The 24,928-nt window shown below is 45.3% G+C and overlaps 1 protein-coding gene across 2 annotated transcripts; it reads right to left on the bottom strand.

The window, feature by feature from the left end:
* Window positions 1-1,031: 1,031 nt before the first annotated feature.
* ube2e2 (ubiquitin-conjugating enzyme E2E 2) lies at window positions 1,032-24,868 on the bottom strand. Of its 2 annotated transcripts, none has more exons than XM_068570193.1 (6): window positions 24,699-24,868; window positions 23,118-23,301; window positions 22,100-22,150; window positions 6,431-6,563; window positions 3,416-3,563; window positions 1,032-2,451 (listed from the first exon to the last, which is right to left on the bottom strand). In XM_068570193.1, the coding sequence occupies exons 2-6, from the start codon at window positions 23,291-23,293 to the stop codon at window positions 2,354-2,356; spliced, it is 606 nt and encodes a 201-aa protein (XP_068426294.1). In that variant the 5' UTR covers window positions 23,294-23,301; window positions 24,699-24,868; the 3' UTR covers window positions 1,032-2,353. The 2 variants fall into 2 exon arrangements, with proteins under 2 accessions (XP_068426294.1, XP_068426295.1); XM_068570194.1 differs by lacking the exon at window positions 24,699-24,868 and adding an exon at window positions 24,650-24,697.
* Window positions 24,869-24,928: the final 60 nt, after the last annotated feature.

The raw sequence follows: 24,928 nt of genomic DNA, 5'->3' as shown, positions 1-24,928 counted from the left end.
CAGTGTTACTTGAAATTGTAATCCTAAAAGATAAAAGGAGAAAGAGAGTCTCTGTGGGATTCTGGATCAGGTTGAGCTCCCGTGTCACAATTACAATCATCACAAGCTATCACCATTGATTGGCATCAATCAATCTCGTAGTTGAGATGCAAAAAGGCCCAAACCGGCTCACCACAAGCGATCACGTGACCCCTTAAATAACCACTTACACTAAAGACGTGTAATAAGAGGGAATCGTAAAAGATTAAGAAAAATATATATATATATATATATAATAAATACCTTGAAACGAGACGCTGCATGACCGTGAACATTGTTTCCAACGAGCGTATGGGGTAACTTCCGGGTTGGCCAACACAACTTTGTCCTCTCTGCAGCACTCTTGTGCCTTTTTAAGCCCAGATAGTGTGTACATTGCTGTAAATATTTAAACCACGTCTATTCCTGATCCGTAAACTCATGTTTGACTCTTTCCCGTTGCATTTTACTCAGTAATGTCACAATGATGTTGAATGTAAATAAAGATAATTGTCATTTGATTATTCATATACATGGAAAGTGTTATCCGAGGTCTCCGTCTAACGAGGAAGTCGCCCGTATGCTCAATCAATGCAATTGACCCCTCGCAGAGCCCCGCCCCCTCTGCTACGTTACCATGGAGCCCACACAGTCACTAACTGACAGTGTTCCCGAAGAGAAGAATTTCATGGAGATCCATTCATGTGTTGATGCGATAACGTGCAGACAAGAGAGGCTGAAGACGTGCAAACAAAACTACATGATAAGGCAGGAGTCCTAATAAGCCACAACCAATTAAAGCAGATATCTGATTGAAAAATTAAGACCAATGTTTCAGACTGTAAAGTTTTACAAGTGTGTGTGTGTGTGTGTGTGTGTGTGTGTGTGTGTGTGTGTCGTGAAAGCATCCCCTCGCCGTGACGAAGTGGATGAAGATCAGCGAGTGAAGAAGTGTAAATATTTGACGCCGCAGTCAAACACAAAATCCCAGACAGACCCGAGCGTGTGTTTTTTTCTTCTCACAAGCCAACCACAGTGTGTTTTATTGGGTGCTTCAGTAATACAAGTGCACAACAAACCACTCTGCAATTGCAGAGGTGGCGGGTAGCCAGTAAATATACAAGTCCTGCCTCTTTCACGGGCAGACCTATACTTTTGTGGTCTGCCTCAAAAGCCTTTGAAAAAATACATACAGTACAAACAAAATCAGAGGAAGTTTAAAAAGCATGAAGGATCCATTGACGCAAACCTTCCTGTTCCATGCAGATAACATATTGATGACAAAATACAAAAAAACAAGGAAAACAAAGTAAAAGCATAATATTCTGCATGTTTGTTCCAGGTGCCACTAAGAAAAATGAGAATACATACTGTATAGCTGGAGGACAAATGCGTATGATATTTATAATATTCTGTGTTTTTTTGTTTTGTTTTCTCCAATACAATACTTCCAACATTCAGATATTGGAAAATAAAAATCCCAATCTACTCTTTGTATAAAAAAGAAGCTTTCAAGTCAACAAGGAACAAAAGGACATTTTTTGTCTTCATTGATTTTTTTTTCCTCTAAACACAGAAAAGGTAGATACAATGTTGAGGTGGAGGAGGAAGAGGAGGAGGAAGGTGATAGGAGGGCAGGATTACTGTTGCACTTACTGAGTGTGCTTTGACAGACTAAAGGCCTGCACACACTGGGGGCGTTTTATTTTTTGTGCAATTAATTAGCATGTAAATATCCTTTTTCCAAACTGTTGAGTATTTTTTACACAGAACATGAATATTAAACGCCATTTCTTTCCCCCGGAACAAGGTGATAAAGAGTTTAGTTATTTATGAAACAGCAAAGAGGCTCCATCGTATGAATCAATAACTTTATAACTCATTGCAACCTTGATCAAAAGGCAGACCAAATCCATTCCTTCCGTTCTTACCTTTCACAATGAAAGCCCGAGGCATTAAAACTGTAATCGTTTGCCAGAGGGAACTCAAATTCACGCTAAAACGAAACTGAAAAAGACAGCTGACAGCATTTTTAGGCTACGCATCAGTTCACCGCAGACAGACAATAGATCAGTGATCAATAGGATCAAGGATCAATGGGATCCTGGTCGTTGGTCGTCTTGCCTGCGTGAATCTATGAGAGCCTTTTACTGAAAGTGTTGCAACTGAGAAGTTTTGCAGCAAAATGTTTTGCACACGAGTGTCAGATTTCTGTGCTGTTCGTTGGTCACGCCCCCTGCTGTGTGAAGGCCTCATGGGTGAGAGAGAGAGGTAGAGAGAGGTACAGTGACGGGGGAGAGGGAGGCGAGGGGTAAAGGAGGCGACGGTTGGTGGTCTATGTAGCGTATCTCTTCGTCCATTGTTTGGCTATTCTGTCATGCTCCGTTCTGTTGGTCAGGTACTGTGTGGCGATGCTTCCCACCAGAGGGTCGGCTGAGAGGGACAAAGACAGAGAGAGAGAGAATATTGAAAGTGTAATCAATCAGCTGGGCAGAAAAAAATACGGTCAACAGTTTTCCCAACAGGTTTCCCCTCTCACGCCCAGATGACGTAAAATGTTTGTGCAAGTGAAGATAAGTTATAGAACAGAAATTATAAAAATGTCAAGTGGCTCGCTCATGTTTATTGTAGTGCATATCAGATCATGGAAAAATGTGATTAAAGGCCCAAGTTTCTATAAATGTACACTTATTAGTTTATAATATCATTTAGTATTTCTTTTAAAGTAAAAACATTATGCAAACTGATTTTTCACATTTTCCCCTCCACACTAACCACAATTGATATAAATGTAATTCCATTTCATGCTGGTGGCAAACTTAAAAGACTTTTGCCGGGGGGGAAGGGCAGATGCAGCATTCCCTTTATTATGGTGTGGTGTCTAAAATTCAGCAGTATCAATAACCAATAAATCCTCTCTAAAAGGATTAACAGGCAAAGACAACCCAATCAGGAGCGGCGAGGGACAGAGAGAGAGAGAGAAAGAGAGAGAGAGAGAGAGAGAGAGAGAGAGAGAGAGAGAGAGAGAGAGAGAGAAAGAGAGAGAGAGAGAGAGAGAGAGAGAGAGAGAGAGAGGGGTGGGAGAGAAAGAGAGATGTGGATGGGCGGTGAAATAACAATAAAACCACCATCTTGGAGGATAACTTCCTGGACTCAAAACGTCTCCCCAAATGACACACAAAACGTTCGCCTTGCATCAGACACAAAGACTCGTTCTCCGCTGTGGACATGTGGTTTTATTATTTACAACTTCGGGGCAGCGACTGTGCCAACAGCCCCGTCAGCGTTTAGACGGCATTGAGCAACAACGAGGGTTTGAATCGGGTAGTTAATGCAATCGCAGAGACCTACTGACGTCACAATAACATAAAAAGTGTCTCAGAGAAGTGTCTCTCACCTGGGTTACAGTCTGTGAGCAGGGAGCAGATGGACAGCAGCACCTTGGAGATGGTGAGCGCGGGACTCCAGTTGTCCTTCAGGATGTCCAGACAGATCACCCCCTGACTGTTGATGTTGCAGTGGTAGATCCTCGTACGAAAGGTCACCTGAGGACGCACAGACAGGAAGAGTTTTAGAGACGTCACAGGAACGTTACCTTCAAGAGGAAAGAGAATCATGTGCTGCACAAAGGATAACACACAGAAAAGAATAACCAGGAACACAACTAAAATAAAAGCATACTATAATAGAATAATGAAATGGGCTTCAATTAATTCCATCAGTGCCACCAGCAACAGAAAAACCTCAGAAACCACTGCTCTACTGATGTTTCACAACATTCCTGTTGCATAACACCAGCACGACCACAGAGACCTGCAGAGATCAGGAAGAGTTGAGATCTGATCAAAGCTAAAAAAAGCGAGCGTGTTTGCAGTGAATTTACATGAAGAAAGTCGGTTTGTTGTGTCAGCTTGTTATAACTGAGTAACAACAGGTGAGACACAGAGGACAGGTAACGGCTGGACGTAACATGGCTGTATGGTACTTTTAAAAGGCTTTCAAACAGCATGAACTCCCTCCCTCTATTATCCACATGATATCTTGATAATTCAGACCAACAGAGGGCAGCATGGTGTATAATCAAAACAACACAACAACAGTTTTGTTGCCACCTTGAATATTGGATCCCAGCTCCCGAGTGTGAATTCACTGCTTCACCCGTCACAGTAAACAGCTTCCACAAACCACACAGCTTCACAACAGTGACCCAGCACATGCCGGTTAATGTTGCTACCATTGTTCCTCTATTGTATTTGTACTTCATAAAAAACAAATAATGAAAAAGAGACGATAAGAAAACGAGTGCTTAAGACACCACAAACAATAACAAAAAAGGAAAAGAAGAAAGTCTCAGCGAACATTATTTAAAAAGAAAAATATTACAAAAATAAATGACAAAGAAGATGAATAATACACACGTCAAGAAATAATTAATCAGGAAAATCAAGAACTAAGTGTAATGAGAATTTTCAATTAAAAACACCTAGCTCTTGATATCGTGTACTTCGCCGTTCCACATCGGACCAGGTTTCATTTTTAAAAAAACAAAAAAAGGCAATGATGAGCAACCTGTCAAGTATTAAATGAAGGAATTCAGCAATTCGTGCTCACGACTGAGCTGACCCCGAACACGCCAAATCAACCGAACCTCCGCTGCTCCTGTGGTCCGTCCCGGCTCGGACACAAAGCTTGACATCTGCTCGGTTCTGACACTTGACACCACTGTTTTACTCCGCTGCGCCAATCACCAACATCTGGCCCTCCTGACCCACCAGAGGAAACCTCTAATGAGCCTTGGCATTCCCAAAAATCACACAAGGGCAGGACGTTATAAATAACCCCCCTCCCCCGCCTCTGCTCCTGGCCTAAGTTCAGAAACAGAAACGCATCCACCTGGTGAACTTGTCAGCTCTTGTTTCTCTTTCAGAGCATTTTTTTTTTTAAAGGAGAGTCTGATTCTGGATCTAAAACTGCGGAGCCCGGGGTCTGAGTGCATTCAGCAACTGAGCTTCACTGGAGCGTCTCCGAAGCAGTGAGGGAGTGTATGGCAGCTACTGGCTGAAGGGTTTGGTGTGTGTGTGTGTGTGTGTGTGTGTGTGTGTGTGTGTGTATGTGTGTATGTGTGTGTGTGTGGAGGGGTTTTGGCTGCAGATCACAGTGTGTCGGAGGGGTAGGAGGTATTAGAGGGGGGGCGGAAACACTCAAGTCCCTCTGGCAACAGAGAGCTGGGCCGGAGCCTGTGGATTTGTTTGAGTCTGCTGTCAAACACAGAGCTGGTGGTTACACAGCACAAAGAGCGAGAGAGGAGGGCGAGCGAGCACGGGGAGGGGTGTCCATAACAGAGACAGAGAGAGAGCGAGGGGAGACAGAAAATGAAGGCCAAGTGAACGAGTGTTCGAGTGCAGTGCAAACTGAAGGGCGATGGGGCCCCGGCCGCCTGCGTGTCGTCCACTCAACCTCCGTAAACTACCGGGTAGACGGCGCGCGACAAACCGCCCAGGAGATGATTTGAGAAGAAAATTGTGACGAATCCTCATTAAAAAAAAGTGCAAACCGAGGCGCATAAGGGTGAGTAAAAAAGCAGCAGAGTGGATCCTGAACAAGTACCGCGACACCGGTTGTGATTTAACGAGCGCCGCCATCCTACTTACCCAGAGTAATAATTACATTACTTTATTGGCCATTACAGGCTATTTTACAGAAAAAACAATATAGTGATTTTGAACTAAAGTAGGCGAGGTATCAGGTCAGTCACATGAACTCTCAAGTGTAGCTGAGACGTTTAGCTGTGACTTCGACTGTTAAACGTAGCACAAAGGAAAGTTCCTTTTTATTTTTTCAGTTGTTTCATAACTTGTATCGAGGCTTCTTTGTGTGATAATTGGAGAGATGTCTGGTCATGCCTGGACCAAGAAGCTCACACAAACAGACGTGAGAACCTGTAAATAAATGAAGAGAGAGGAGAGCCCTGCGTCATAACGTCATCTTCGGGAAAAACAGTTTGTGGCTGGAGGCGGAACCAGTAAACACGAGGAAGTGTGAGCGCTGGACAGCTGCCAGTCAAACCAAGCGCTGTATAATGTAGGAAGATGAGTCTGTTCTGATAACCGTGATACTCACACAGCCTTGTGTACCCGCAAATTATTCTGCACAAAAAAATCAAATAAAAAAAAAGTGAGTTTCTATTGTGGAAGAAAACGTGTGCTCCTGCAGTGTGCGTGTGTGTGTGTGTGTGTGTGTGTGTGTGTGTGTGGGTGTGTGCGTGTGTGCGTATCACAATCTCTTTCCAGATCATTAAATGACCCAGATACTTCCTCCACACTTCCCCCATTAGCCGTGCAGGAAGTTGACACTTGGTCAGCTTCCTCAAAACATCCAAATTATTTAACAGTCGCGCCTACTGGCTGCTGACCTTGGGGGGTTTGAAGGGGTAGTCTGGCGTGAAGGCGATGTCCAGGAAGAAGACGCCTCCCTCGTACACGGAGCCCGGGGGTCCCAGGATGGTCGACCTCCACTCGTAGATGTTGTCTCCTTTCGGGCCGGCGCTGGGAGAATTGAAACAAAAGACGTGTTAATATGTTAATCGGCGCGTCGGCCTCGACAGCCTGGTGTTCAAACTGCCAGCGGGCTGACAGAGATTGTGGGGGCGGGGGTGGGGGCTTCTGACAAGTTAATGACGGAGATTTGGGGAAACGCCGTCGCAGTGGGGGTTTGAGGGGTTTTCAGTTTGTGGCTATTTTAGTGGGATTTAGATTATTTTACATTTTGATTACAAGATTAGATTACCTGTTACTGGGAGCTAAGTGGAAACACAGACGCACACACACACACAGCGATTTCATATTCGAGCCAGTCTTCATGCATGAGATGAGTATTTTTTGCTGAAGTGGAAGCTGAGGGTCACATCTGTTGTTTAGGCCCAGTAATTAATGCTATTTCCATATTAAGCCCCACACACACACACACACACACACACACACACACACACACACACACACACACACACACACACACACACACACACACACACACACACACACACACACACACACACACACACACACACACACACTGTTGTTTGTGGTAAGACCCTGAGCTGGCAGCGAGCCAGCAGGAGTCCGGGACAATGTCCAGATCACAAAGTCTGGGACGACGAACAATCCCTCCGATTTCATGCAATTACCTAGGATGGTGTTTAATGCCAACTCGTAGTTTTCTGGCACATGTGCTTACAAATGTGTGCACGCGGACAGTCCGACACACAGACACACACACACGCACACAGGGTTTTGCTTTCCCTGAAGGCTGTTGCATCACTGTTCACTTTCATTCAGACATAAACCAATAATCTCAGACAGAGATTTCCGGTGTAATAACCACAAACTGTTAAAAGCAGAGCCTGGCTTCAAGCATGCCCTTGAAAGAAAAGAAGAAAAAAAAGATTGATCTCCATAAATAAAAAATAAGACATTTCCTTTCTCCTGCAGTATCAACACATGACAATTCTACTTTGCCACTCTTTCACACGCTCTGTTAAGCCTTCTTTAATGAGCCGATTATGATTATTTCTTCTCCAAGGAGTTTTCTTCCAAATGTCAACAGCAGCGTCGTCAATCTGGACCCGTGTGGTGTTCAGGCACAAGGAAAATCTTTTATTTTTGTGAGAGTCACAATAAAAAAGCAAGCCGGGCGTCGTTGAAGGAGACATGTACGGACCTACTACTAAAACTGGGACATAAACATGGAGGGTGCTGGCTGTCAGGTGCTGAAGAACACGTTCTCGACAGACAACATTTCTCTCCCAAAAACAAACTGTGTTGCATTTTTGTCACGATCCGAACCAAGTACAGGAAATGACCTCTAAATACAGCGAGTCATAGGCTCTCAGAGACAGATGTTGACGTCCGATAGCCAACAGTTAGTTGAGCTTGGAAAGTCATAACAATATAAAGTGAGGGCGAACGGGTGGTCATGTTCAGCTGCTCCAACATTCTTCTGGTGCATTTAAGTGAACTTAAATTGGAGCGGAGGGATTCAATATTTCCATCATGCCTTAAATGGGATTGGATGAGTTTTGACACGAGGTTGTCAGATTGCCAAAATAAACGTTTTTAGTAAATGACCTCATCGAATCGCTGTCCTTGACTGAAGAAATTAAAATAAGTCAAAGGAGTTATTTGACTCATTGATTAATCTATCAGATTGCTTATTCAACATTCATTGTCCCGCTGCCGATGAATGCAAACGGACCTCTTTAGACGTGCTGGAGATGAGACTACTTTTCATGTGGTTAGGAATACCCAAATCTGAATAAGGAGAACATAAAAAAAATCTAAAAATAACCCACCGGTCAGTGATAACGGTGTAAAGCCTCATTCAGACCATTTCAGTGTGGTGTAAATCTTAGACCATATTCAAGAGAAGGACGTAGTCGCGCATTGGTTTGTGCCCGGCGGTTTAAAAGCTCAGAGTCTGTTGTCTTGGCCGCCGTACTCTTTTCTTTCTTTTTTTTGCAACCCAAAGTGACACGAGAGGGCGGAGCTAAGAACACCCGAATGCTGACCTTTTTAGGTGACCACAATGTTAAAGTTAACTTTCATGAACTAAAAACACACCGTGAAAGAGTTTAATAAGTAATAACGTGTACAGAGCCGTGGTAGCAACCTGTCAATCACAGTAAGCCCTCCTAAAGCACTTTATGGTCTGTTTGACTTTAAAAGACCATCATTTACTAAATGAACATCATACTGTATTGAGGAAGACTTGAAACTAGAGATTGAGACAAACTCATGTTCACAATGTTTACTGAGGGAATAAATCAAGAGAGAAGTAGAGTCCTAGACTTCTATACAACCACAGGAGTCGCCCCCTGATGGCCATTGGAAAGAAGGCGCTTCCTCATTGGCTCCACTTTTCAGAACCGGAGGTTGCCGCCTGGTGTAAAAGTAAAAAAACCACAGGGCTCTGCCGCTATAAAGTTAATCCTGGCTTTAACTTTAACCACAACAATCTAGCAAGATGCTGCGGCGGCCAATCAAATGAGTGCAAAGACTCTGAGAACTGTAAAACTGCGGTGCGTCCCGATTCCCCTTCAGATTCACGGATCCCTTATTTAAACATGGTCTTCCTGGATGATCTTTCACGTCTCACAGTGATCAACCAGGTGTGCACAGGGGAAAAAGTAGACAAAGATTAAACTTCTGTCGAGCTCTCTTTTTTCCATTCTTTTAACAAAATGACTTTCATCAATTTTAAAAACAGTGCCACACTCTGAATGCCTCGGGGGGAAAGCCTTTCGAAAAGCTTTTGACGCCCTTTTGAGCGATACTATAAACACTTCTGATGCAGTCGGCCGATATGTTGTGCAAACTAGTTAATTTCAAGAGAGTCCTGCTTGGCTCGTGATCAGGCAGCGGGATCCTGACTGATAGAAATATCAAGTGAACTAGTTGTGATCCCGCTCCAGCTCTTCAAACATTACTTCATACGTTTCCCGTGCTATAGGCAGAACCCCATAGAAGGCTTATTCACCTCGCTCAAGGCAATCTCCCATTCTGTGCCACACACGCCCTCAAGGTAACACTTCCATTACCGCCGCGCGACTTCAAAAGCCTCCTTGACGCCCGCACTGAAAGAGACGGGCGACTATTCCATTTCCAAACTTATTCAATCAGCCGTGATAATGGCTCGACGGCGTGATGGGGAGATAGAGATTAGCGGGCGCGGCAGAACCCCCCCACCCCTCCCTCCTATCTCCACCCAGCTTGGAGGCGAGATTGCTGGAGGAGATCTGACAACCGCACAAGGGCTGTGGATAAAGGCGAAGTCAATAGCAGAATGTGCATGCCACCGCTGGCGGTTGCTTGGAGACCTCACCCCCCTCCCTGCCTCCCTCCCTCCTCCCACCGGCTCGGGCGTTCCTGTGGCGCTTTGTTGCAGCTGGTTGAGGGCCAGCTCGTTCAGCATCTGACAGGCCTCTCGCTTGGCCGTTGAGTTTTGGAGAGAGGTGAGCGGCGCGGACTGAAATCCGCGGCACCATGTGAGTGTTTGCACCACATGCCACTCGCCAGGCTTTAATTAATGCACGCTTAATGACGGGAGTTAAATAGCCAGTGACTCCTTGACCCGGGTTAATAGCTATGCTGAATATTCTGCTCTGCAGCCCTGACGCATCCAATTCGGTGGAAATCATTAGGTAATCAAGGCGCCGGATGAAGTTGTATTCCGCAAGGGCAAACCTCGTCTTGTCGTGCACGGCATGCAGAGAAATCAGTACCATCGGATTAATGTGAAGTCAACGGAGGAGTTAAGGAGAGCAAACACACGACAATCTCAACAGACAGTGGGGTAAATATTCCATGCGTCTTTTTCCTCCTTGCTCCCTCTCAACAATCTCCTTTTCAAACAAACAGATCCGGTCGGCACAAACACGCGATGTGAGCCGGTGTAAGAGCGCTGCTTATGGGCTTTTGGTTGGAGGCAGCAATAGTACGAGCCTCTGCTTCAGCAACGCTACATCTGCAGCGCACCGTCAGCCAAACCCCTTGATTCAATGGGTATTTGGGTCATTTGTTTCAGGGGTCTGGGGTGCGTTAGGGTGCGGGTGTCCGTGGGAGTCTCACCGCTGCCCGTCCTCATAGTAGGAACAAGCTTTGACAGCTGGGCTGCTTCCTCCACAACGGAGCACCAAAATAGAGTTGTTTTACTTTGAGTTTTTTCCCTTACAGTTAATCATCTTGCGATTATCATATTTCTAAGCGAAACAACAGTCCAGATCCTTCCCGAGGGCTGCACACTTCATCAAATATGAATGGAAATCATTATTTGGGCTTCCCACATTTAGACGTATGGGATCGACTGCGATATTGATAATGACGTTTGAAGTGATATACAGTGCAAATACAAGTGAAACCTTTTGGTAACAATTGCTTTTTTTTTTGTTTTCTTCTCGTGTGGTCATGGGTAAAGTCAGCTGACTGGCAGGAAGTTGGTCTAAAGCAGTCCAGAGTAGAAGAGGAAAATACTGCAGAGCAGACGGGCAATTCATGATACATTCAGGTGTAGAGGAACCCGTATTTTAGGTCTTATTTTGAGGCAATGATGTGTTAATGAGCAGGAATGTAGCGCAACTTAAAAGTGAAAGCAGTGCTTTCTTGATTTAATTTTGGGTAAAGAGTTTTTCTTACAATTTAATTTTGCGCCGAGAAGTCTCCACACTACTTCAGCAGGAATGCAGCACATCCTGGTTTCTGTATTCTGTCGATTGAAATGTGAACGCTCAACAAAATCAATAAATAATCCAGATAAATCATCCTGATAATAAACTGTGATTATAACATTTGTGCAGACCTATCTTTCACTAAATGCAGCAGCAGCAGCAGCTCATGTCGTAGGGTGGTGATGGTGGAAGATGCGAGGGAGCAAGGAATTGCATCCCACACTGACATTGCTCAGCGGTTCATCTCAACACAGACTCATCGGTGCACACGAGGAAAGATTGGACCGCCAAGACAGCTTTCAGAGGAGGATTAAGAAAACGGTTTCTTCTTCAAACAGAAAAAGGAACACTTTACCACTTTTTTTACATTCCGATGTTTCTGAAAACTATCCAAGCTGTGACCCCCTTGTTAGAGACGGCAGTAATAATTTCCATATATATTGAATGACCTTTCCTCCCCACGATGCAGTGCGGTATGTGAGACCAGGGTGCCCATTTAATCATCCTCATCGCCTTATTTCATAGACAGGGCAATCTGCAGATTGGTGCCAATGCAAAAAAAAGAGAAAGGATCACCTTTATCTTGCGGCATGAGAGCTGGGCTAATCTACGGAGAAAATCGCCAACCCTATCTTGTCACCCAGAGCCAATTCTCACAGACATCGGAGCTTGGGTTAAGTTGATGAAAGAGATGTAGTCATGAGACGGGCCTGTACCACTCACGGGGGAGTTCAAGGTAAATTAATATACTCTGATCATATTTACAGGGAAGGTACATTTTTTTGAAAACCCAAACTGGTTTCATCTTGGGAATTTAGCCAATGCTGCCAACGACAAACCAGAATAATCTCATGCAAAGAAAAAGACACTGGAAGCAACCACCGTTCAAGAACGACAAACCGAGCAGGAACAAGCAGTCATGTGAAGCTCGAATGAGTGTGTGGTAGTAAAAGAGCCGAACAGAAACGTTCATTTAGACATTCAGAGACGACCCCCGAGGCTTTACTGTGTTATCACGACGTGTCCTTTTACGTCCCAGTTAGTTACATGTTCCAGTTGTGTGTGAGGTTTATTTTAATGAAACTGTCCGCTCCGCAGTTAAGACCTCGGAGACGAGTCTCGTTAGTGTGAGACCGTGAGCACAAGCAACAGTTTAATTCCCAGCAGGCTTCACTGCCACAAATACGCAGAGGATGTTGTCCGGTTCGATCAAACTAAAATCGTGTTAACCTGCGAGGCATGTGAGGAGTTCTGGTGTCGTTTGAGAGATTTATTACAAAATAAAACCTCTTTTCTTTGAAAGCTGTTAAAGCTGATGCTGATATCGGTTGTATTAAGCTTCTATGGAAAATATCCGCCCCTGTAACCAATTCACCTTGTTGAAGGCGTTTTAGTCCTATCTTTGTGAGAATATGACCATGTTTAAACAAACGGAGCATGTGGAACGACGTTGTTGCAGGACACTATGAAAAGAAAAAAGGTCCCCTGCTACATTGTAGCCGACACGAATCCTCGTCGACCACATGTGTTCTGTAAAACGCTTTTTTGAACGGCCGCCTTTCAAGTCGACAGAGGGTTTGTGTTGGAGACGGCAAGATTAGGTTACGCTCAAAACATCAGATTGGAATATCACTTCAACGCAACAACAAGAAAAGGTCAGAACAACAAATGCTGCGAGAAAGAAAAGAAATGTTACTGGTGAAAACAGCGAGCGCCACGCCGGCGTGCTCCCGAAGCGGCCTGTCGCGCGGCGCACTTGTTTACAGGAGCAGGTAAATAGCCGTCTGAGCCAGGAATCGCTCCGAGGGGCTGATAAATAAAACGGGAGAGAGAAAAAAAAAACAGTAAATTGAATGTGAATCAGTGTGTTTTGGAGCTCGCGAATGCCGGCGCGCACCAATAAAAGCCATTATCTGCATTATTCGCCATTCCGGCTCGTTCCCCTCGGGCGGCATTTTCTCCTAATGGCACCGTCGTTCAGTTAAGATCTTCTTTTCTATCAGCGCGGCTGCTGCCGTTATCAGAAGGGGAACTTTAATGAAGCAATCTCCACCTCCTCCACCACCCCGACCGCGGAAGAGCCCCAAGACCAATTACTGTGCAGCTCAACGGTCCGAGGTGACACCTCCTTCCTCTGCGCTCTTGTCTTTATTGCCTCAAATGACATGGTTTGTTTTTTAATCAAACCTTTTATTGTTCATGTGTCCAATGAAATCAGCAATTACTGGCCGGACGGTCTATCCAGCAGCGGGGGGAAATGGTTGAGTAGGTGGTTGCGTGCTTTGGAAGTAGAAAGGGAACAGTCCAATTTCTATTCTCGCAGGAGGCCAACCTCGCACGCTGGGCTGAATCAATCTAAACCGCAGTTGGTATTGAGCTCAGGAAGTGTACTTCTAAAAAGGAGAGGGTTTGAAGGAGCAGCCTTTCGCTCAGGAAGTTTGTCCCCACTGAGGTTTAAAGTCACATTAACAGAGCGGTAAGTAAAACAGGGGGGGGATCTGTATATTTTCCTGAGACTTCCGTTTGAATTCAGCACGAGGCTTCTGAGGTACGGCAGAGATTTTGGCGCGGCAAGCAATTTTTTTTTCCTTCTTCTTTTTCTTCTCTTCCCTGCATCTGAGGCGCTGCACGCAGCCGGCGTCTGATGCAGTGCAAATGTTTGCCTCTGGCGGGAGATGAATAATGCAGAGGCATATAGCTGCGCAATAACACACAGGCTTTGCATAAAAAGGGAACAGCACAACAATCATGAGTCATAAAGAAATATTACTTAGCCAACTAAGCGTTGCTGTAGCGTGTACCCGGGGTGAAGGGATGACACGGCAAGCGGTGGCCCCATTAATGAGGACCTCATGACCACTCCAAGCAAAGTTGTGCAATTTGGCAGAAAATATGTAACAAAATAAATATTTGAAGAGATATTAATCACAACTGCAGCAGATAGCCTATTTCTAAACAATTTCTGAACATTGAAGTAAAAGAGTGTGCGTGTGCGTGTGTGTGTGTGTGTGTGTGTGTGTGTGTGTCCTGTTTCAAGAGGTAATTATAAACATTTGCTTTGCATGAAGAAAAAGGAGGTAGAATTTGTGCTGACATGCAAATTGGCGTGCAGTCCAGGGATTCGCGGGAACGCCGCTTCAGGGGAGGAAACTGCCTAAAAAACAGATTTGCCTCAGAGACAAAACTGCAGCCTCTCGCAATTTAGAAAACTAATTTAGTCAAGAGTATGATGCTAATATTTTCTAATTTCGCAGCCCTGCACCGAAGTCTATTCAGCCATAATTAGAGACCCTCTTTAGCCTTCCTCCGCAAAAGCACTCTGGGCAGTCATTTGGCCCCCGCGGGCCGAGGGAACGGACTTATTACCGAAAGGTCAGTGATCAGAACAAGCTGAGCTGCCAGATCTGCTGCCGAGCCCGATCCCGCGCTGGTGCGCTCCCCCGACAGCCCGCATTAGCGCTCAGGTTTGCAGGTAGAGTAAATGTGACACGGTTCTCCTTAAGCAGCGGTTAAACACATCGGCGTAGAGAAAAATGGGCATTCCTATGAGATGCTATCCCAGTGGTAATTATTAATTTCATAATTTGCGACCAGAGCGAGTGTTAACATGTCGTCCCCTTTGGCCGTGAATATCATTAAGACACTTTAAACCGTCTGGGTTTGAGCTCTGATTTGTGGCTTCAGGGGTTTCCGTCAGCGTTGGAGATGTCAAAGGAGGGTAGTCGGCTCTGTTGACTTAGAAGTTTCTGTGGCTCCTCACTCATCAAAAGATTCTTTCGTTTGCTTTCGTGTCAAATTACCAGTCAACCACCCCCTTACTCTGCTTTCTGTGAAACAAAATGCCCCCTCCACCTCCCGCCCGAACTCCTACGTACAAACCCATCCATCCAAACATTCTGGACAAACCTTTGCCCTCCATCCAAAAAAAGAAGAAACACCTCACAAACGAGGACATTGAGAATTTAAATGACACACATGAATCAGGGCCTGGCCGCGCTTCGCTGACAAACCCGGGCCCGGTGTCAGAGTATTTCTTTCCCCACTCGGAACTTAGTGCGAGGAGAAAATGAATGAGGATGGAGCGGTTTGCTCGGGAAGGAAAAGGATTTGGGAGCAGATGTTTCATAGGTGCACGGAGAGAGAATGGCGGCCACAACAAACCAGCAGCACCCAGTCTGCTGCAGTCCATCTGTGTGCCGTAATGTCCTTCTGCTCCGGTACCGGCGAGAAACACATCTTTATTTATTTCTAGGTGTGATGTTTTCTTTCCAGATTGCATGTTTCTTCCCGTCTTATGTTCCTTTTCGAGGGCACTCTTCGTCATCTACGCTGTAATACGTTTACTGTGTACGTGATAAAATCGCACTACTTCAAACTGTATTTGCCGTCTCTTTAGCCCCACTCTGTTTTCAACCACCTTTCACTTCCAGCGTTCAGCGTCATGGAAGCAAATACATGCTCTTTGATTGTTATTAGCAGCATACTTGAGAGTGACTCTACTTGATGCTTGTTACGGTCAGAATGATGCTCAGGGCCGTAACAATTATTAAGACTGAAAAAAATATATATGATACACTCTCACACAATCCAATTCCACTGTTGAACTCACTGCTACCAGCACATGCTCATACACAAAAGGTTTGAACAAAATGTTTTCATTTAACTGCAGCCATTCCTTAACACCTTGCTGCGTTTCTGTTTTATACGACCGCCTACTAAATATGTTTGTGCTTTGGAGTGCCGGTTGGACATTTGTCATTGTTTTTCTGACATTTTAAACAAAGCGAATATCTGATTATTCGATAAGGAAAAGCATTACCTGTAGTTTTAGGTTAAAATATTTCAGTAGATTCTATAAAACCATGTTTTCATTTTGCATTCGCTCGCTATTTTCAAAAGCATTTAATCAATTTCAAAGGTCGATTTCGATCAAACGTCCTCATTATTCTCAGACTCCGGCTTGTTGGCGATGTCAATGTCTGATCCGCTTCAACACAAAACGTCTCCAACAAGAAGACCCTGTTTTTATTTATTCTGCTCGGTGAACAAAGCGATTCGGATTCTGAAGCAGTGCCTTCATGAAGGTCTTTAGCTTTTTGCAGTCGATGAACAAGACCTTCACTGAAAAGGTCAGGAACATGCCAGCGTCAGACACAGATGGGTGCCTGGAGCTCATCAATATTTATAAAAGGTGGTGATTATGGAACAAGACATCGATTAGGGGCCGACTCCTCCAAGGTCAAATGAAGACGTCATCGGAAAAAAGCATTCGCTTGTTTATTCGCTTCTCCTTGCAAAAAGATCCGACGCGACAAAACACAGGGATAGACTCGAACGACCGAGAGGTGTTCCTGCCGCTCACCCCCTCCTCCCTGGGCCTCCGGGTATACAGCCCTCCACCCCCTCATGAATATTGATGACCCTCCCTGCTGTGTTTAATGGTAAAGCTGTGAAAAATGATGCTGGGTGTGTCACTGGCACAGAAGCCCCCAGAGTCCTGGCACAAACCAATATGCAGCCATCACAGGCATGGAGACGATCCCATCAGCGGGGAGAGAATTAGAGGTCAGAACCCACAATGAGGAGAACCGCGTGTCTTGGTGGAACTTGATGATGATGATGATGATGATGGTGACGCATAATCATCTCGTGGCATTAGCGAGCGTGTGGTGGTGACCAGCTGTGTTTGTGTCTCTGTGTGTGCGCGTGTTATTTTGAGAAAAGGCCGTTTCCTGCAGCCTGCATGATGTCATCGGGGAGTGAAAGCTCTGTTTTGGGGCATCATGGGGACATTACATCACACCCAGGAAAATTCACGGATCAGAAAAGGCTATTTTTTTTTTCGAAGGTCCCGCCACACGCTACCGCTGTGCTAAAGCTGAAGCCGTAATCGAGAGGGAGATGTTACAGGGAAATTGACAGTTTGTTAAACCCCTCCCCTAAACAGCGAACGTCCATTCGTAGCTTGGCAACCGTAATGAGGCCCGTCACACTTTGGATTTTGCCACGAAACAGTGCAAACAGTGCGAGATATCTTAATACAGGAACTAACTAGCTCTACCTTGCAGGACAGGACAGGACAATGCACAAAACCCATCAAAAAAAGACCTACTGAAAACATTAAGCAAATCAGTCGCGCCGTTTTCAACCAACTCACGGAGGTAACGCCGGCTTACTTACTAGCTAGCTTTCTCCAGCTGGTGATATCTGCCTGCAGAGGTTGACGCTCATCAGCTAGAACCAAGATGTTATTTGTATCTCTTGCAACAGCCAAGGCCTTTGCACAACAAGTCCATATTTTTATTTTGAATCTATCGTCCACGAAAACTCGTTACGCACAGAAATCTAGCACACCGAGTCCAATGCGCTTTATTGTCCCTTTCACACAATATTAAAGGGATCAATACATAAATTGCCTTAGCAAGGTGCTATCATTCCGATGCCCAGAGCACAATCCAACAGCTCATCCTTTGTTTCGAGACAATCCCCAAAATATTCAAAGCTGTTCTGCAATCATCTGCCACCACCCATCTTTAAACCCTTCATCGGTGTGTCCTTTACTTTGTCGTGCGGTGACTCAGCTCATCAGGTGGCATTTTGGATGAGGACGTTTGCGTGTACGATGTCTTCAAGTGGTCAAACCGCTCGCTAAAGGCTTTTGACGAAATGCGACAAAAACGCAGCAATAAGCTGTTCCAAAAACTTGAATGACGCAACAAATGTTCAGAGTAGACGCCAGAACGTGATTGAACCAACACATGGTTGTATTTATTCATCTTGAATGCGCAAAAATTTCGGACGTAATATACGGTCTTGGTCTTCAGGTGGGAGAGGGGCTTAGCTTATGTCTTAAATAAAGATCCAATTCTGTAAATCGATGTATATTCTGTGAAAGTGTGCTCTGTTTGTAATGTCAGGAGCTATTCTGTAATTAAGTTTGGTAAATTACTTTCTTGCCGTTTCGACTCACCGGCTACCTTTATCTACTTCTACTTCAGTTAGTGGGTTCTTACATTTCCCAGAACGACTTGTGACAGTTTGACGGGGGGTGTGGGGGTGGGTTGGGGTGAACTTGTTACCCAAAATGCACCTTGGGCCACGCCTGAGATGCACTTAATCTATTTGAGCCGCCTCAGGATAAGAAATTGGTGTCTCTGCCTCTTCTGCAACGGATTATTCTGCTGCGATTGCTGAATGTTGGTGAACAATAGCAGCTTAAAAAAAAATCTTTGACTCTGGATGGGTTGACACCAAAACCTGACATGTAGCATTATGTTTCAGGCAGCTGGACATTGTTCTCCATTGTGGCTGTAATGAAAGTATCTGGGTTGGCCATCTGTGAGGAGACGATGAACACATCCAACATGCACCGTGGTCCAGAACCACAAGGAACACCAGCAGCTTTTTTTTATTAAAAAAACTGTCAAAAGTGTCTTTGTTTTGGATTCCTGCTTGAAAAACGTCAGCGGATCAACAGTACGAGGAAGGAATAGTAACAAGTCACAACAGTTGCAGCGCCGCAATAACAAATGCAGCCACAACTATTGCTGTCACACAACAGCAACGGTGCAAAAGCACAAGATGAAAGAGATAAGTGTGGAAATATGAACTGAAAAGCAGAGAGTATTTTGTTATGACAGGAGCGCATCAGACATGGGAATGTGATTCAGGTGGAGACAAGGCCGTTTTAAGAATCTCCATCATTGTTCCTGTGGTCAACCACCGACAGAAGATTTCAACCAATTCAGCGAAAGCTGCAACTCAACGATTTTCATAATTGTTTTAGCCATTTAATTGAGAAAAAAATGCCAAACATTCATTGGTTTCAGCTTCTCAAATTGTGGGGATTATCTGCTTTTTTGTGTTGTTTATTGTTGTGTTTAATTTCGGTCGGTCACACTTAAACAACATTTACGGGACGTCACATTTGGGTTTTATGGACTAGTGCAGATTAATTGATTGTGAAAATAGTTGTCAGTTGCATCTCTAATGTCAGGATGTCATACCTTTAGTGAAAAACTTTACCACAGAGGATGTACAGAAAAAGAAAGAGTCATGTTTCCCTTTCAGCTCATCAGATTGAATGATAGTACTCAGTAATGTCACTGCAGTATAACATGCAGCCAAGAAAGGGAACCGAAAAACAACATTGTTTCTGTTAGATGCCGCCTGTATCAATAAAAATAATAAAAGCACAATTTGGCTGTACAATATACTTGGAAGTGTAAATACTTGACAGTGAGAATAATTGCTCCTGTTCGTTTTATGCACGACTACTGCCAGGGTGACAAGCGAGCTGTCACAATGCCAAGAGCGAGATAAAGCTCAGAGACACATTTTAAATACTTGCATGTGTTTTTCACACAAGTTGTGCGAAAAAACTAAAAGTATTTTTTTTTTAAAGACGGATTTCAGTTATAACTGCGAGGAAATGAACCGGACAACATAAGCATTAATATTAGACTCGTCACAGTCACGAGAACGCAGGGAAACACGCGATTTATCAACCCAGGAGTGGTATCGTAACGACAGTTAGTCATATTAAACGCAGCTCAGGCTTAACAAACTTTGATGGATGCAGAAGGATGATTTTTTTTAAAAATTAGACTTATTAAATGGGCATCTCCAGCCACAGATGTTTCACAAAAATGGATCCTCGAAACTGTCAAGGCGCTAAATGGTCAAGTCTGGCGACTCGTACACATCTACACCCGAAAGACACAAAGCAGAGCTCTCCACGCACTTGAAGGTGAGACTGAAGAGGCTGCTGTTGGGGAGCAGACTGCAGATTTTAACTAACATGGTGACGACCAATTCTCTCTGAACCGGGACAAAGTGCCCCCTTCCTTGCCTTCCTTCCCATCTCAGCGCAGTGTTTGTTGAGAATGTGCCGAAAAATGAATCTCTTTAACACAACTCTCCGTCTGCCTCCTGAAGGGGGCCGGCAGTCTCCAGGACTCCATTTGTCGCAAGGAGAGAAATGAATAACCGTTCAGGATAACCTGGCCGGGAGCGAGCAGCATACAAATGACGACGCTCGCTCCTTCATGCGAGAACGTAAATGGGGCTGTGATCGTTTGCATTGGGAAATTGAATGTTTGATGCAAGCATACCCTCCTCCTCCCTGTCATTGTTAACAGAGGGCTAATCTATTTGGGTGCATCACAGAAAACACATTATTAGATTGTAGTATCATTTTGGAGGGTACAAAAAGGGAACACACAACACACATGCACGCACAAACACCGAAAAGGATTATCTTGAAGAAGCTTAATTGTTTCCCGGGCAACTAGTTCCCCACTAAGACGGTGACTGTGAAATTTCCGCGAGCGATTATTTTACTTTCAAATGACTTACTCGTGTCCTCCAGCTAAATCCTCTATGTGAGCCAACCTAGTTTTTTTTGTTTTTGGGGTTGGTGGGGTGGGAAGAAGGTAGGGAGGGAAAGAGGGGAGCGGGTTATTGAAATAGATTAGAGTCCTCGAGGAAAACAACATCTCTTTTAGCCCCTGGTACAATAACAAAAAACGGGCTGTGAGCTGGAATGAAAAGGTTAGCTCAATGTTTATCGTTAATGATGGCGGTGTTCTGATGAGACCCAGCAGGGGTGATTAATTCATGCAATAAACACGGCCGTCCAGGGTGAAGTAATTCCAAATCTCCAGATGAGTCATACAAAGTGTTCCTTTATAATTTTAAGCAGGTGCCTTGCAAACAAATGCGTCCGCAATCTAAAATGGGTCAGAAAATCTGCAAAGACTGGCCTCCATTTAATTATATATATATATATATATATATATATATATATATATATATATATATATATATATATATATATATATATATATATATTAAACTTGAAGTTCAAAAAGCATGTGAGTCGTCTCATTAGATCAAGACAGTGATCAGTAAATCAAATAGACGGCCGACAGGTCTCTTCCCGTCTGAACGCATCCTGTCAGTTCACTCGTTGAGTTGGAGAACAGCTACGAGTTCCGGCAATAGCCTTGTTGTTTATTTACGTTCATAATGATGATGATTTTAGGGGAGTGGCTTTGGAGGCGGTCAGTGATGCAGACTTTCTTGCTAGATTCAGTGACATTTGGAGCTGGCGCTGTGGACCCCTGTCCTTAAACAAAAAATTCGGCAACACTGGGTTGGGTTGTTTCTGTTGGATCATTTTGTAAATCGTGCGTACTCTCGATGGTTTCTCAACATGACCGACCCTACAGGAGTACTTATTGAGCTGTATGAAAAAAAACTAATAATCAATGACAGAGTCACCTTGTGTGCATGAAAGCTGGCTTCATCCCAAAAGGTTTGCCTTTTGTCATGTCAAGAGAGACTGATGCACATGTGGTGTGCCACTCGCTCACGACCATATCTCTTCCTCAAAGGGCTGCAAGCCGCAGCAGCAGCGCACAATAACCATTGTCTGTGGTAAATCCCCAGCAGAGCGGAGGGGTGTGGGGGTGCGGGGGGACCACACGAGAATCGAAACGGCTTTTTAAAGTCACACTGCTGCTCATTTTCCACCATTTCAGAGCAACCATAATACTGTGATATCGCAGGCTGCGTTTTCAACAGTGTGCATTATGCAGCAGCAACAACAACAACAATGCCAGAATAGGCGACAGTCTCCCTAATTCACCTGAGATTACCATCTCAAACAAAACACAAACAACAGCATTACGCGCACGGAGACAAAAGCGGGTGCACTGCAGCGTGGCCTTTCCTTTTTCAGACACACAGGAAGCCGAGAAAAGGAGCCAGTTTCTACCACATCCAGTGCAGCTCCAACATCTGTATGTGCAGGCTTACGAGTCATTAGAGAAATGCTGTGATAAGATAACATCTTCTTACCTGCAGTTTGGAGGTGGGTCTAGTGTTATTTCTGCAAGCTCTTTCTGAATCCTGGAGAAGAGAAGGATTTGTATTGTTAAAATCAATGTGTTTTTTTGGGGTGCGGGGAGGGAGGGGTGGGGAGTTCTAGAGGATAACAAAAGCCAGAGGAACGAACAGTTCAGCATGTGCACAAAGTCAGTGTTTGGAGTCCTTTATGAGGGAAGTGTTGCTTTTGAGCCCACCGTCAACACCTAAAAGGCCACCATGCAAGTTAATTCACTGTGCAGATGAAACATATTGTTCCAGCATAAACATCCAAGTTGTCATTGACTGTCAACAAGCAACATTTAAAAAGGAGCACCAAGCATGAGGGTGAACGGGGCCGCTGTGGTAAATGTCAGATAACTGTGCGAAGTGATGAATCAGACGGTGAAGGGCAACGCAGTGAGAGCGCCGCCGCCGAGCTGGCGTCGGCATAAACACGGCACTTCGGAGGACAGTGACGCCGTGCCGTGCAGCAGCCCCACGTTGTGCCGTAGGGCCTCGCAAAGATTTGATTTTACCTGAAGCACGGACGTAAAAATAACAAAAAAAGGGAGACGTTGGAAACTTGGGTTGCTATTATAAGAAGGACTCGGCTGGCCTCAGCCAACCCCTTTGCTCAGCTGGTTGCATAATAACCCTGTCATTGCCTGTTTTTGTATGTGTGTGTGTGTGTGGGGGGGGGGGGGGATAAGTGCTAAGACTAGAGGAGGGAAGCGTTGGAGGTGTCAGGAAGACAAGAGTGCCGGAATGGGAATATGTCTTTCATACGAACGACACCAACGAGCTGTGTGAGCTACCTCCTTTCTGTGGCTTTAGTGTCACACTGAATAGAGTGGATGTTTGAAATGACAATGCCTGTGGGACTGTAGTCTTTTTTTATAACTTCACACCCTCGGGGCAGGGGAGAGGCCTTTGCTTCATCAAACAACCCCTGTGTAAGTGCCGTTCTCTAGAGCCAGCTTCCTTTTTCTCTTTTCTCTTTTCTTCTTACCTCTTGGCACTAGTTGAAAGTTTAGCCGCGGTTTTACTCGAGATCTTGGTCTCCTTCTTTTTGGGCTGCGCTTGCTCTCGCTCATGTTCAGGGGGTACCGATTCCCTTTGTTCGATATCTGAGCTCCCCCCGCTGGTGCTGGGGCTGTCGTCCGGTCTCTGCACTTCGGTGGACATCGTGGGCCCTGGAAAGCAAAATGTCAACCTGTAAGCATGGTGAAGCGAGCGCTCACCTGCACAGGTGGCAATAAAGATGTTATAATGTCAAACTGAGTGGCTTTGAGAGGGAGCCGTGGTTAGGACTCGTTTGATTAAGTCAATGTACAGACGGACGTGGATGGGAGCCGGTATAAAGACATTGGTCGAAGCCAACAGTGCTGTGAATTGCAGACGTATGGGTCCTTTGTGTAAACAGGAATATAATAAACCTGTCCCCTAATGATCTATTGTTGATCATACATTACTCGCTAATTGTTTTTGAGGACTTTATGAGAGGAGATTTACTGGCTTGGATTTATAAAACAGAGCTCATTGCCTTCCCCGTGTCTCCTTTCTTTAGAGAAATGCTGCATATTATTGTGGGTTGAGGTCAATGGTATGAGCAGATAAAATGGCTCTTTTTGCGAGGTAATTGAATCGGAAAGTAACACACATCTCATCGGTGACGGATCAGAGAGGACACTTGAAGAAGAGGAGACCATCCGTGAAGAAGACCCCCTCCCGCCCCCTTTAACACGACAAAGACACGGCTAACACGGACATGTTGTTAGTGGAAATGCCGTTAAACACCGGGCCGCGGGCAACGGGAGATGTGTGAAGTTAATCCAAACGGGGTTTCGTGGCACAACAAGAGGGACACAGACGACTGAAATGTGGCGGAGACGTTGTACCCCCTCACCACCGGGGACGAGTCAAGATGTCGGACATCACTCACGGACGTCTGGGCGAACCGGGTCGGTCCACGTTTGTGGGGATGGAAAGCACAATAGGGGTCAACCGGTGTGAGGGGGAGGGGGGAGCCGGGGGCAACGGCTAGCTAACGTTACAAGGCCGGTGAGGAAGAGGAGGGTGCGTTTGTTACATTGACGTTACTACCGAGGAGGTACATTTATTTTTTTAAATGAAGAGGAGCGGAGGAGAAACTGAACAGGCCTCGGTGTTTTAAAAGTCATTGAAAATACGCAGAGAAGGCGTTTCTGTCGGACTCGTCCGAAACGGCCGACGGCGCTGACGGGAGGAGGAGGAGTGTATGCGGGTGTATGCGGGGTGCATGTGGGGGGTATGCGGGGTGTGTGTGGGGGGTATGCGGGGTGCGTGTGGGGGGTATGCGGGGATCCTCGCCGTTTCTGGAGTGTCCACATTGTGCGTTGAAGTGCAGTGACCCTGCCTCGGCACAAAGGGAGGCTCGTCCCACACATCCACCACCACCACCACCACCTCCTCCTCCTCCTCCCTTCTTTCCTCCTCCTCCTCCTCCTCCTCCTTCTTCGCAGGGAGAAAAAAAACGACACTTTTCCCGGGGCATTTACTTACTTTATCTGCGCATCTACGAGCGGCGGTTAAAGGCGGGTGTCGTGTTTACCTGGCGGCTGGCCGTCGATGCTGCAGTTCCGCGTCGTAATCCCAAAAAGGTAACCGGGAGAAAAAGGAAAAGTATATCCTCTCACACGGCCGCCTGCTCGCTCCCGTGTCCTCGCTATTTAACTGGAGGTAGCAGCAGCAGCAGCAGCAGCAGCAGCAGAGAAGCGATTACAGAGAAAACTGAGGCAGCCCGGACCGCCTCCCCGCGCGCTCCCGGACCGCCTGCGCGCG

Source organism: Clinocottus analis, unplaced genomic scaffold, assembly GCF_023055335.1.
Source record: "Clinocottus analis isolate CAN_PGR_092001 unplaced genomic scaffold, fCliAna1.0.p SCAF_9, whole genome shotgun sequence".
NCBI classification, from domain to species: Eukaryota; Metazoa; Chordata; class Actinopteri; order Perciformes; family Cottidae; genus Clinocottus; species Clinocottus analis.
Note: the sequence above shows the minus strand (reverse complement) of the source record. Positions and strands in the feature narration are given on the sequence as shown.

Bases quoted from the DNA above. Each gene is read 5' to 3' on its own strand.
- ube2e2 (XM_068570193.1), bottom strand. From the start codon at position 23,293: ATGTCCACCGAAGTGCAGAGACCGGACGACAGCCCCAGCACCAGCGGG. The intron at 22,151-23,117 runs GTAAGAAGAAAA...TCTCTTCTCCAG, and splicing joins CTTTCAACTAGTGCCAAGAG to GATTCAGAAAGAGCTTGCAG. The intron at 3,564-6,430 runs GTCAGCAGCCAG...GTGCGTCCTCAG, and splicing joins ACCCCTTCAAACCCCCCAAG to GTGACCTTTCGTACGAGGAT.